Source organism: Gadus macrocephalus, chromosome 18, assembly GCF_031168955.1.
Source record: "Gadus macrocephalus chromosome 18, ASM3116895v1".
NCBI lineage: Eukaryota > Metazoa > Chordata > Actinopteri > Gadiformes > Gadidae > Gadus > Gadus macrocephalus.
In genome coordinates this window covers 12,885,965-12,899,167 of record NC_082399.1, presented here as the reverse complement: position 1 = coordinate 12,899,167, position 13,203 = coordinate 12,885,965, and the positions used below count along the sequence as shown (strand labels likewise).

At 42.9% G+C, this 13,203-nt stretch overlaps 1 protein-coding gene across 1 annotated transcript; it reads left to right on the top strand.

The window, feature by feature from the left end:
* Positions 1 to 8,616: 8,616 nt before the first annotated feature.
* LOC132446670 (ESX-1 secretion-associated protein EspI-like) lies at positions 8,617 to 12,379 on the top strand. The gene is made up of 5 exons (XM_060037083.1): positions 8,617 to 10,005; positions 10,355 to 10,423; positions 10,526 to 10,645; positions 10,756 to 11,110; positions 11,352 to 12,379. Exons 1-5 carry the CDS (start codon positions 9,901 to 9,903, stop codon positions 11,693 to 11,695), a joined length of 993 nt encoding a protein of 330 aa, XP_059893066.1. The 5' UTR covers positions 8,617 to 9,900; the 3' UTR covers positions 11,696 to 12,379.
* The last annotated feature ends 824 nt before the right edge of the window (positions 12,380 to 13,203 follow it).

Below are 13,203 nucleotides of genomic sequence, written 5' to 3'. Positions count from 1 at the left end.
CCGTGGGTCCAGATGCATCTAATCCAAATACCTTGTCCTCACAAACGTGCATGATACATTTTATACAACCCCCTGCTCACTACTAAATTACTATTACTTTGTACCACGTTCCCTGTTACCTGGTTTTGTTTTGCTGTTGGACTTTTTGTAGGCCTTTGTGACAATCTTTACCTCTTGGAATAACGATTTAACAATGATTTAATTTACTACGTCAATACTTATTTTTCTAGAAGTTGTTTCCTGATCTTTTTCATTTTCTGAGTGAAATGTGTAGAAGCTTTAGGTTAAATTAAATGTGGAACATACACATAGTAAGGCAAGGCAAGGCAACTTTATTTATATAGCACTTTTCATACACAAGGCAGACTCAAAGTGCTTCACATATAAACAGTGTCATACAATAAAATAATAGGCAAGTGAAAGAAAAACATATGCAAAAATAGAAAGTTTAAAAGGCATTTTAGTATTAAAATAGAAAATAAAGGCAAAGTTATTTAGCAGAAAGCTATGTGCTCAGAGTTGGGGCAAGTCTTAAATCCTCTGGGAGTTTATTCCAGCTATTTGTTGCGTAGTAACTAAATCCTGCTTTCCCATGTTTTGTGTTTACTCTGGGGATAATTAACAGATTGGTCTCGGAGCTTCTTAGTGGTCTAAAAGGCTGATGTAGTGGAAGCATATCAGTTAAATATTTTGGGCCTAAACCATGTAGGGATTTATAGGTAAGCAACATGATTTTAAAATCAATTCTCTGACTTACAGGAAGTCAATGTAACGATTTCAGAATTGGTGTAATATGATCAAATCTTTTGGTCTTTGTTAGAACTCTAGCAGCAGCATTCTGAACAAGCTGAAGCTTCCTCAGAGTTTGTTTTGGGAGACCTGTAAGGAGACCATTGCAGTAATCAAGCTTACTAGTGATAAAGGCATGTACAAGTTTTTGTAAGTCTTCGGTGGACATGAGCCCTCTAAGTCTTGCTACATTTTTAAGGTGATAATATGCCGATTTTGTAACTGATTTGATGTGACGGTCAAAATGTAAATCTGAATCCATGATAACCCCTAGAATTCTGGCTTTGATTGAGGTTTTCAGGGACAGAGAGTGAAGGTGTTGGGTTACTTTAAGCCTTTCTGTTTTAGAACCAAATACAATTATCTCTGTTTTGTCCTCATTTAGTTGAAGGAAATTTCGGTACATCCATTCCTTCACTTGCTCAATGCACTGGCACAGCAGATCTATGGGCCGATAGTCATTTGGTGATAGCGATACATAGATTTGCGTGTCATCAGCATAGCAATGATGGTCAATATTGTTATTTTCCATGATTTGCCCTAGTGGGAGCATGTAGATGTTGAATAAAGAGGGTCCTAAGATCGAACCTTGTGGGACTCCACAGGTCACGTTGGTTGATTCTGATACAAAGTCGCCAATGGAAACAAAGTAGTTCCTATTTTGTAGGCAGGACCTGAACCAATTTAAGACAGTGCCTGAAAGCCCCACCCAGTTTTCTAACCTTTCCAGAAGTAATGTATGGTCTACAGTGTCGAATGCCGCACTGAGGTCAAGTAGCATTAGTATTGAGGTTTTGCCAGAGTCTGTGTTAAGACGGATGTCGTTTACAACTTTAATAAGGGCGGTCTCAGTGCTGTGTAGGGGTCGAAATCCTGATTGGAAGGTGTCATAGCAACCAGTTGATGCCAGGAAGTGATTTAGTTGCTGGAGGACAACTTTCTCAATGATTTTACTTATGAAGGGTAGATTCGATATTGGTCTGTAGTTGTTAATAAAGGCATCTAGGCTCCGCTTTTTTAAAAGGGGTTTAATAACTGCAGTTTTCAAAGCTTTTGGGAAATTGCCTGACTGGAGAGAGTTGTTAACTATCTGCAATATGTCTACTGCTAGGCAGTCGAAAACATTCTTAAAGAGGTTGGTAGGTATAGTATCAAGGCAACAGGTGGATGGCTTTAGTTGTGTCACAGTTTCCACAAGATTTTGAGAGTCTATAACATTAAAGTATGCCATCCTTGCCACGTAATTTTTGCCTGAACAGGGTGGTAGTCCAACATTTTTGTTTGAAGTGGAGATATTGATGGCGCGTCTGATACCTTCAATTTTATCAATATAAAAAGCTGCAAACTCATTGCATTTCTGCGTGGAATGGAGATCAGGTGGAATTTCTGTTGGGGGGTTGGTCAGTCTGTCAACAGTTGCAAATAGGGTTTTTGCATTATTAGTGTTGGTTTTAATGATATTGGAGAAAAATGTTTCTCTAGCATTTTTTAAGTCTAAATTGTAGGCACGGAGGCTCTCTTTATAGATATCATGGTGAATATGAAGTTTTGTTTTACGCCAGATGCGTTCAACCTTCCTGCATTCCTTTTTCTGTGCTGTTACATAAGCAGCTTTTCTCCAGGGTGCCTTTTGCTTTCCAGAAATCGTTTTTACCTTATAAGGTGCAATGACATCTATGACTTTCAAAATTTTCAAATTAAAGTTTTCTACAAGATCATCAAGAGAACATGGGTTTAGAGGTGGTAGCAAGGAGATGGCCTTTTTAAAAAGTACATTCGAATCTTCATTGATATACCGTTTTTTGACAGTGTTTGATTTTGTCTGTATATCGGGAATAAAATATATGTTAAAGAAAACATAAAAGTGGTCAGACAAGGAAGGATTAGTCACAGAGAGATCAGAAACATTGAGGCCCTTTGTGATAACCAGGTCTAGAGTGTGCCCCTTACAATGAGTAGCCTCTTTCACATGTTGAGACAGTTCAAATGTGTCCAAAATGGCAAAAAGTTTTTTTGCATACTTGTCATTCAAATCATCAGTATGAAAATTGAAGTCACCAGTTATAACTAGACAGTCAAATTCTGTGGAGATGCTAGACAATAAGTCATCGAAAAAATTTGCAGAATATGTGGGTGGCCTGTAAATAATTAATAGGAGAACTCTGGGGGAGCATTTCAATACAGCACTAAGGTATTCGAACGATGGAAAATCACCAAATAACATCTGTTTCCCCTGAAATACATTTTTAAATATAGCAGCAACCCCTCCACCTCTTTTTCCAGATCTACATGCATCAAAAAAGTTATAGTTGGGAGGAGCTGTCTCTATCAGAACGGTTGCACTGTTAATTTGTTCCAGCCATGTTTCAGTTAAAAACATAAAATCCAGTTTAGAAGTGGTAATAAAATCATTAACTAAAAATGATTTGTTATTAAGAGTCCTCACATTAAGTAGAGCCATCCTGATGGTGTTGTTGATAGGCTTTAAGGTTGTTTTTGGTTTGGAGGCAATAGATATGAGATTTGTGAGGTTAGCAGTGTGTCTAAGTTTCCCTTTGTTTACTCTCTTAGTGGTTACAGCATGAATGCGAAAGTTGCCCTGCTTTGACGTAGGCAACCTTGGGTTCAGCAGATTATGTGAAACTTCCTTTATACTGTGTCTACGGCTGAACCCTTTTTTGTCTCAGTAATACTCATGACTACTATCAGTATAGTGGGGGGGGCTGGGGCGCCATCCTCTTGGGTGTTATCAGCCTGTCGCCATGACATGGCGATGCTATCAATGACCCAGATATAAGTTTGCTGCCAACATATTCCAGTCTCTTGTATTCGGCTGGAAAATCGCAAAGGGAGGAGACATTGGGGCTGGAGAGATAGCTATGGGAGAGATGAGGCTGGAGGTCACCACAAAGGGAGGAGACATTGGGGCTGGAGAGATAGCTATGGGAGAGATGAGGCTGGAGGTCACCACAAAGGGAGTAAAAAGAAAATGGATCTCTACGGGTGCACCCGTTTTTTTTTTGGAGCGTCCACGTCCCTTGAAGTCAAGGTTCCTCTTGGGCATTGAAGAATTCTGGCGTGGGGTTGCTAATCCGTGATGGAGCTGATATTAAAGTCATCAATATGATGTTAACATATTATAATAATATATAATATATATATTTTTGTCATTCTTCGTGGATTTGTAATTTAATCTGAATATAGCCAATATCCTTTGGATTGCAAATATATTTGAAACCTGTAGATGGCAGCAAGGTGAAATTGACCGAATTTAAATTAACTGAAAATAATATGTACTAAACAGTGGGAATAATCAATATAAATCAACAATCTTTGCACAGGTGCTTTATTGTTTTTCTTTGATTAACATATATTTATGTGCATAACTGGGAATTCGAGATGGGTAAACGTCCCTTCTCATCGCAACGAGCATCATCTTCAAATCATCCACTAATAAACAAATTCAGCTGCGAGCGTGCGCCTCACCCTCACTACGGGATCTGCGCGCACAACTCAAACGGTCCTCGCTCTCTTTTTAACGACGTGAAGTTAGAGGAGTTAAAGCTGCACACGGAGCGGGTCCACGTAATGTATCGAAAGGCAGGTCTTCCTCCATGTTTAATAATGCCATATTGCATTATATTGAGATTTTGCAGATCGGTTATAACTGAGTTTGGCTGATGTAAAGTGCAGAGTATAGCTATTAAACTACAATGCTAGCAAAACTATGATTCTGCATTCTATGAACTTAACTTACTGAGATGTGCAGCGTGTGAGTTAGGAATGGGACTGTGGGTGTGTGTGTTTCTAGTTAACATAATATCCCCACGCACGCACACACGCACACACACCATGTAATAGGCCTGTAATAAGTAACAGTATGTTAGTCACAGACTTAAAACTATCAACTGGCCATATTTGCATAACTGACAACCAAAATCAATCTAACCAGTACACTCATATTTTGCAACGGTTTCTATCAAAATTTTTCTTCCACTAAATTCAGACCCAGCCCATGAGGACCAGGTATGGGCCAGAACACCCATCCCAAAATATCTGCAGTTGGAAGATATTGTCCTGAGTGTAACACCGCCCTTCTGGAGAGGAGTTCAGGTCTCGTTGGTCCACCACAAACACAAGCCTCCCTGGAAAGTTGGTTTTCATTTTAATTTTCTCTCAAATTGATTTCAAATGTCCCACCATCTGTTGTTTGCCTGCAGACTTGCAGCTCAATGCGTTTTCAACCGCCCCGGAACAAACTGTTCTGACACTCAGGAGCTTCCCAGTTGTTCTCTCTGCTGGTTGTTTTCGAGGGTACTGGAACAGTGGTTCCTCAGTCACAGCTCTCTGTGCCTTGGTTCCAGGGGTCTGCGTCCCAGCAGTATGCCAGCCTCACCTGTCACTCATTACCCCTAATCATCGTCTTCCTGCTCCCTAGAAACAGCCCTCAGTTTCGGTTCACACCAGCTGTCTCTTTTCCTTCTTTCAACCCTTTTTACCTTTTTTATATAGCCCTAAAATAGACAAAATATATATATGAAAGTTTGGAGCCATGCACCTCGTAACTCAAAGGGTTAGGAGGGTTCTGGTGAGGGATTGGGGATGCTGTAAGAGGTCTTTGAGGTAGTCTATCTTCATAGGCTGTGCTGAAGGTAAGCACGGCTGTTTTATAGTCCATAGGCCATCTCGTACACAGGACATTAGACATCCATCATACTCATTAAGCCATACTTGAAAAGCTACTTCTCATGGCAGTCGATCAATTTGATCATTGATCTCATTGAAACAAAAATAGAAAACTTTTACAGATTCTATAGCATTCACTTCATTGGTGTTATGGTTGATGGTTGCGTTGTTGTCACCCATATAGGAATGGAGGACCACACAGCAAGACACTGTGCAGAGCCATATCTGACGTAAGAACTGGTCCGAGGTCCTGACATTGACCTTCACATGCTAGTGACATGCGTTGAGCTCGCTTTATGGTAGCCTTCAGCATTAACCAATCATGCGACCATTAGATGTTGGCCTAGGTGTTACCAACACCATTAGTCAGGTACAGACTTGGACTAAGAAACGTCTCTTTGTGTGTGTGTGTGTGTGTGTGTGTGTGTGTGTGTGTGTGTGTGTGTGTGTGTGTGTGTGTGTGTGTGTGTGTGTGTGTGTGTGTGTGTGTGTGCACAAGTGCATTCAGGCGTGCGGTGGGTGAATTTACTGTCATTGTTTCAGGACCATGGACAGTTCCTCACTTAACTGCCCAGTGCTGGACAGCTCCTGCTTAAGGGAATGAACAGCTGGGGCAACTTTCAAATGACATGCTCCCTTCATGACCTCCTTAGATATTAATGATATCTGATATATGATGTGACATTCCCATTGTACAACACTGTTTAATGGTTCAATTTTAAGAACATATCATGTATGATATGATATGATAAGGTTTTTATCATGCATGATATTGGCTAATACGCTCCTCAACAAAACTTAACTAATCTTAAGCAGGGAATAATGGAACATCCGCGGTAAGTCTAGTTGTGTTGACAGAAAACTGAGAAGCCGAAACAATGGTGTTAAAGCGGGGCAGAAAGTGAGGCGATCAACATTAATCATGAATTGCCTCAATTGATGAGGGAAGATTATGAGTTGGTTGCCCTTATTTCAAGTCCTAGAACATTAATAATCTGGTACATTTAGATATGAGGTGAAGACCAGATGTTAATGGTCCGTAGGTAATATTCCAGAGATGTAACGAGAGGTAAGATGGATTGCCCGAACAAATAAGGCAAGAGAGGCCCTGATGGGTTTGAAATAAACCAGGAGGGTTCTCATAAATTGGTTCAGAGGCAGTCGAACACAACGCAGAATACATCTTCCCAAAGCATTTCACTCAGTAAAAGCTGAAGGATGACTATGGCTTTCCTAACAAATGAAACTCAAATTAAAACCTGCCTACAGCACCTTTGATTAAAGTGTCCCTTAAATATATAGGCTTTGAGTTAGTAACCTGGTCCCAGGTGAAAAAATACCCTCACTGTCACCCTCTGTAACAAGCTATTCCGTTACATTAACACAATGCTGCCTCTTTTAGGGAAAAGCTAAGAGAAAAACTATTCCAAGTGAAATGTATTCCTTCATGCCGGAGAGATAATATCTATCCGGTCAGGACTGGGGATGACGTGGAGTGCAGATTTAATGCCTTAGAGGCAGGATTGGAAGGGAAAGTGTACCCAATCATACACGTGTTCTGAAAAGTATTTATCTGCAGCTGCAAAAACATTGGGGAGAAGTTGTAGCATTGGCGTCACGTTTGTGAATCGGAGGAATGGAGAACTTACTTCGAACCCACACTTGTTCAGCCACATTACCTGAGGGGATGAGTCGCCAAGGGCATTCAGACATGGGACGTCAGACAGGACGTCTTCACCGCCATGCTGACTTCCTCGTCTGCTACCTCTCTCACTTCTGTCCCTCTCTCTTTACCTCGCTCGCCCTTTCTCTTGAGAAATCACCGCTGCAGTGAGGCCATCCATCTTCTAGAGAAGCCTTTTTCCTATAGCTTCTCTTCTGCTCACTTTGTTTTGACTCATCTCTGCTCTTTCCTTTTTGTCTCTCTGTCTCCCCAGTTTCCTCATGAAGCCCCATCAGGCTGCTAAGACGTTGAATCCCAAAGCTGCATTAAAGCTACCGTAAGCAATTTGGAGAAACCGGCCAGAGTAAGCTCAATTTTTTTTAAAGTATCCAACTGAAAGAACAAACTCCCAGCCTTCCTTTCAGGCCTGCCTCCTAAGCCGCTCCCCCAGAACACATGACTACATCGCTAGCTTTAGCAATAGGTCTGCCCAGAGTGTTGTAAGACTCAGGTCATGTGCAATGAGTGTATGGGAAGGTTTTTGTATAACTCAAAACTAATCTTCTATTTTCTATTCTATTTCTTCTATTTTCTATTCTATTTCTTCTATTTCTAATTCATCTTACTTTCTGCTCCATGCTCTCTGCTAACATTATACGTCATTGGCACCTATTGCCGTCTCTAATATATTACCATTCACCTGACAGACAAGGTATTTAACCATTGCATTTAAATGTGTTTTACTGGAATTAAAGTGATTCTTTGGATTTTATATAATCCCTAAATTGGCAATAACGTATTCAATTTGTTCCAGTCGACGCCACCAGAGCTAATCCTTCTGTGTAGTCTACTAATCATGGCTCGGAGAGAGCAAGGTCAGTAAATATAACCTTGCTCTTTCTGTTTTGTTACACGCACGCACACACGCGAGCACGCACGCAAACTCTCAAACATAAACTAACACACACACGCGCACACACACAGAAAAACACATCATTACATTAATGTGCTCAGCTTCACATGAATGAATGTGTAGGGTGTTGTTGTTATTGGGGCATAAAGTTCATTATATTACCTTTCAGCAAAAAACTGTTGAAAGACTTTCGAACGTTATTGCCAAATCAGGATAAATTATTCAACAATGAGCAAAACTGAACATAAAGGTGGAAATGGAAAATGTAAGGGCACATGCGCGCACACACACACACACACACACACACACACACACACACACACACACACACACACACACACACACACACACACACACACACACACACACACACACACACACACACACACACACACACACACACACACACACACAGCCGTAGTAAAGCATCCACCAGGGTGTGACTGGTCTAAATTTAGCAGGCTGTCATGAACCACCGCATCACTATTATGACTCTGCAACCGCCCACCACCCCCTTTCCATCCCTCCATCTCGCTCTTGCTCCCTCTCGCTCTTCCTCTTTCTCTCCTTCTTTCTCTCACTCCTTTTCTCTTTCTCGTTCACTCTCTCGCTCGCTTCCTCTCTCGCTCTCTCTCTCTCTCTCTCCCATTCTCTCTCCCTCCCTACCAATCTTTCTCTTTCTCTCTCTCTCGCTCCCTCCTCCTATCCTCTCTCCATCCCTTTTTCTCTCTCTCCTTCCCTCTCTCTCTTTCTCCCTATTACGCTCTCTCTCTCTCTCTTGCAGTGTGTGTCTATAGCTCCTTCTCAACCTCTTTTTTTGTTTGATAGTCTTTCTAGTTTATCAGCTCCTTACATGAACTTCCTTCTTTCCTGACTCTCTTGGATTAAACTTTGGCCTCTTTTTCAAGGTTGAATGACAACAGACTAAGCCATGATAGCAAAACAAACCAAAGCAAAGTATTTACTCTTTCACATCACACAGAATAGTATTGTTATATTCAATGCTGTGTGCAATGTGACCTATACAATGTATATTGAATTAGAGTGACTCACACATCCATATTGTAATACAAGTGCATCAGAGTGTTAGTGTTGTAGTGCACTTATTAATGGAGAAAACTCCAGCACTCAGCAGCTTACAATGCAACATCTTTAGTTGTGATGCTTCAGTACAAGAGCTTTGTCAGATCACTGATCATTATATACAAGCCACTGATTTCCAACGTCTTAATGTGTGTGTGTGTGTGTGTGTGTGTGTGTGTGTGTGTGTGTGTGTGTGTGTGTGTGTGTGTGTGTGTGTGTGTGTGTGTGTGTGTGTGTGTGTGTGTGTGTGAGCTCCAGTAGATCTACAAGAATTGCACTCTCAAACGTGTGTTTGTATATCTATAGAGTTTATCAAAGACAAACTGATAGCCTGACTAGTCCTTCTTGGCCCCACAGTCTATGTTTATGCAAATGTTTTGGTATAAATCGTAGATAGACTTGGAACCAGCCTATGGGCTTGGTTGAAACAGTTTAAAATGGTGACTTTGCAAATATAAGTGTGTATTTACACACTTTTTGTGTTAGGGTACTATTCTTATTTTAGTGGTTTAAATTTGAACTTATTCAAGGCATATTCTAAAGAGTGCAATCAACAACAAACCTGTTGCCTGTGACAACAAATCAACATGCCGCGTTGCTTGGGGCCAGCGGAACCCGGCGTAACTCTGTGACATCACGGGGCCCGCTCCTCTATATAAGGCCCCGCCCCTCAGTCCACTGCTCATTGCTGATCTGAGAGTCGAACCGTGAGAGTGATCTGACAGCAAGGACAGCGATTCAAGCTAGCAAAGTGACAGAGATAACTATGGAGAAGAGAGTGGAGAAGATCGGTGATGACCCCCCCCATCAGGAGACCCTGGCTGGGGGGGGGGACTCATCCTCGTCGACAGGGGAAGACCACCTGGGACAGGTGAGGAAGGGGAGGCCACGGCCTGCACACGCAAACTTGAAGCGTGCAGATGCACACAAACATACAAGATTGAACACATTTCACATCAGCACTAGATATATGCATGTGTAAATATGTTTATGCATGTTTTTCTGTAACTTTTTCTATTGGAAATACATCAAAATGATTGATTTATGCTTCAGCATATTTTAGCTGTTTTCAATAGAATGTATACCCAAACATTCCGTCACCGCGACTACGTCACAGGGGGCCTCTGGCCAGCGGAACCCGACGGCCCTCTGACATCACGGGGCCATGCTCCTCTATATAAGTCAGCTCCTCAGTCCCGTGCTCACATCTTGTGTCCTAGATGGTGAGGACATGGTTGGAGACGATGCTGTCAACCCTCCACCCAGGCCACACCTCCACCACACGCGTGGTGAGCTCGCTGCTTTGTGGTGTTTGTTTGTATGTGTTGGCGTGTGCCTGTCCCTGCTCTTGTGTGTGCCTGTACCTCAACAGTGTTGATCTCCTCCGACAGGAGGTTCTCCAACCAGGAGACCTGGAGACACTGGGTGGGGTCGAGGACAAACCAGCGTCCTCCCCCAATCCGGACCCCTCAGACTGCTCCTCGCCGCAAGAGGAAGACCAGCTGAAACAGGTGAGGAAGGAGAGGACAGACGGAGACCTCTTTTGGTTTCCCCTCATGGGTCTTCAGTGTCGGTTCATGTTGACCTCGAGGAGCTGCTGACGCGGTGTGTTGTGTCCTAGATGGACTTGGAGTCTCAGGAGGATTCTGAGTCGGTCGTGATATCAGATAGTCCTGCACCCAGGCCCCATCGCCCTGAACCCAGGCCACAAAGCCCTGAACCCAGGCCACAAAGCCCTGAACCCAGGCCACAAAGCCCTGAACCCAGGCCACAAAGCCCTGAAGCCAGGCCACAAAGCCCTGAAGCCAGGCCCCAACGCCCTGAACCCAGGCCACAAAGCCTTGAAGCCAGGCCCCATCGCCCTGAACCCAGGCCACAAAGCCCTGAACCCAGGCCACAAAGCCCTGAAGCCAGGCCACAAAGCCCTGAAGCCAGGTCACAAAGCCCTGAAGCCAGGCCCCAAAGCCCTGAACCGGGTGAGCTAACTGCATTGTTGTGTTTACCTGCTTTTGTATGTGCCTGTGTGTGTTCCTGCTTTTGTGTTTGTGCTTGTGGTTTGCATCTATCTTTTTAGTTTTATATTTCTGCATAAGCACAAACCATTTACTGACCGATTCTCTCGTTATCGGTCACTGAAATATAACATGTAACAGCAACAAACACGTAGCAGCCACTATGGTCACCGTTAAATACCGTTTTGTCGTTCATTTCTGACAGGACACCAACACCAAGACAGGCGCGAAGGCTCAAGCCCTTTTGAGGCCTGGCTGCCTCCGGTCCCAGACAGGCCCCCAAAAAAGCTCCTGTCCCGAGTCATGGCCAACATACAGGTCGCGATGAGGAGCATCCGAAAGCACAAGGTCGGGGTCACCGTGGCCGATGATGCCCCCCTGAGCGACGGAGAAGGGGATGGGAAGACGGAGGCAGAAGGGGACCGCCCCGCCCCGGAGGCCGAGGGGAAGGGCCTCAGGCCAACGCTCAATATGTGGCTGAACGTTAGGCTGAAGGGGCGCCTGACAAAAGTGGCTGCCCTGTTCCGGTGCGGGTCAAATGTACTGTAAATAAAATGTACAGAAAAAGTATGGATGTCAACCATCTGATGGGACCCGACCATGGCCACATCGATGGGACTACACACTGGAGTGAAACCCCAGCTTTGTCTGAGCCAAGGTGAATTAGACAAAGTATGTCAAACATCTGATGGGACCCAACCAAGTCCTCATCAATGTGACATCACACTGAGGTGTGTAGTACTTTGTTTGATTTCACCTTGGCTAGGACGGAGCTGGAGTTTAATTCCAGTGTGACGTCACATCAATGTGGACTTGGTCGGATCCCATGCGACGTTTGACGTGCATACTTTGTCTGAGCCCAGGTGAATTTAACCAAAGCATGTATGTTAAACATCTGATGGGACCCGACCATGTCCACATCGATGTGACATCACGCAGGAGGGAAACCCCAGCTTTGTCCGAGCCCAGGGGAATTTAAACAAAGTAGTTTAACATCTGATGGGACCCAACCAAGTCCTCATCGGTGTTATCACACTGAGGTGTGTAATGCTTTGTTTAAATTCACCTGCACTGGGACCAAGCTGTGGTTTCACTCCAGTGTGATGTCACATCGACGTGGACTTGGTTAGGTCCAATAAGATGTTTGACAAACATACTTTGTTTCAATTCACCTGGGCCAAACGCCCAATTCATGGGAACCAGCACAGAATCAAATAAAAATATGTTGCAGCATTCTTGTCATCTTGTGTTTGTTTTTAGATGCATACATATATCTTATACTTATGGCAGACACACACTCTTTAACATACACATGTATGCGAGCTTGCGCACACACAAACAGCAGGAAGGAATATGCTTCTTGGTCCAACTCCAGATTGTTGGCAAACTGACACACACGCAAACAAACACACACACATTATATAGCTCGACATCTATCTAACTGTTGGTGGAGGTGTGGGCATGTATAATGAGGCTAGATTTGAGGTCAGGATACAAATCTCACAACGTGATAATTAATAATTACAGCATGTCCAAGCAAATAAAGTGCATGCAACACACACACACACACACACACAAACCCCTGTCTCCCAAAGTTTCTGTTTATTATTATATGTTCTTCATTTCACTAATTCAAAATAGACAAACTGCTGACCGTCTCAAAACGGTGCAGGTGTTCCCCAGGGTTCCCCGTTATAAATCATAATAATCATAATAAAAAAAAAATATTAATATGTGAGACCCTCTTTTATAACATAATGACTTTAACAGACAGAACGAAAGCAGCATTTTCAAGAGTTTAATGCAATGATTACACTAATAAATATTTAAAGAGCTTGATTAAAATAAAATGTTCTTAAAGCCCAAAAAGCCAGCAGCCGTGTTGGGAGGGACAACACGGCTGCTGGCTTAACCTGCAAAATGGACTTGACTTCTTTATGAAGCAAGCAAAAAAGTGATTGCTCTGCCACATTCATGCCTCATTAAAACAATACAATTATATTCATTTTTTGGGTTGCACTACAAATATAAATTGATATTCATTATAATAAGCCATG

Bases quoted from the DNA above. Each gene is read 5' to 3' on its own strand.
- LOC132446670 (XM_060037083.1), top strand. From the start codon at position 9,901: ATGGAGAAGAGAGTGGAGAAGATCGGTGATGACCCCCCCCATCAGGAG. The intron at 10,424-10,525 runs GTGAGCTCGCTG...CTCCTCCGACAG, and splicing joins ACACCTCCACCACACGCGTG to GAGGTTCTCCAACCAGGAGA. The intron at 11,111-11,351 runs GTGAGCTAACTG...CATTTCTGACAG, and splicing joins GCCCCAAAGCCCTGAACCGG to GACACCAACACCAAGACAGG.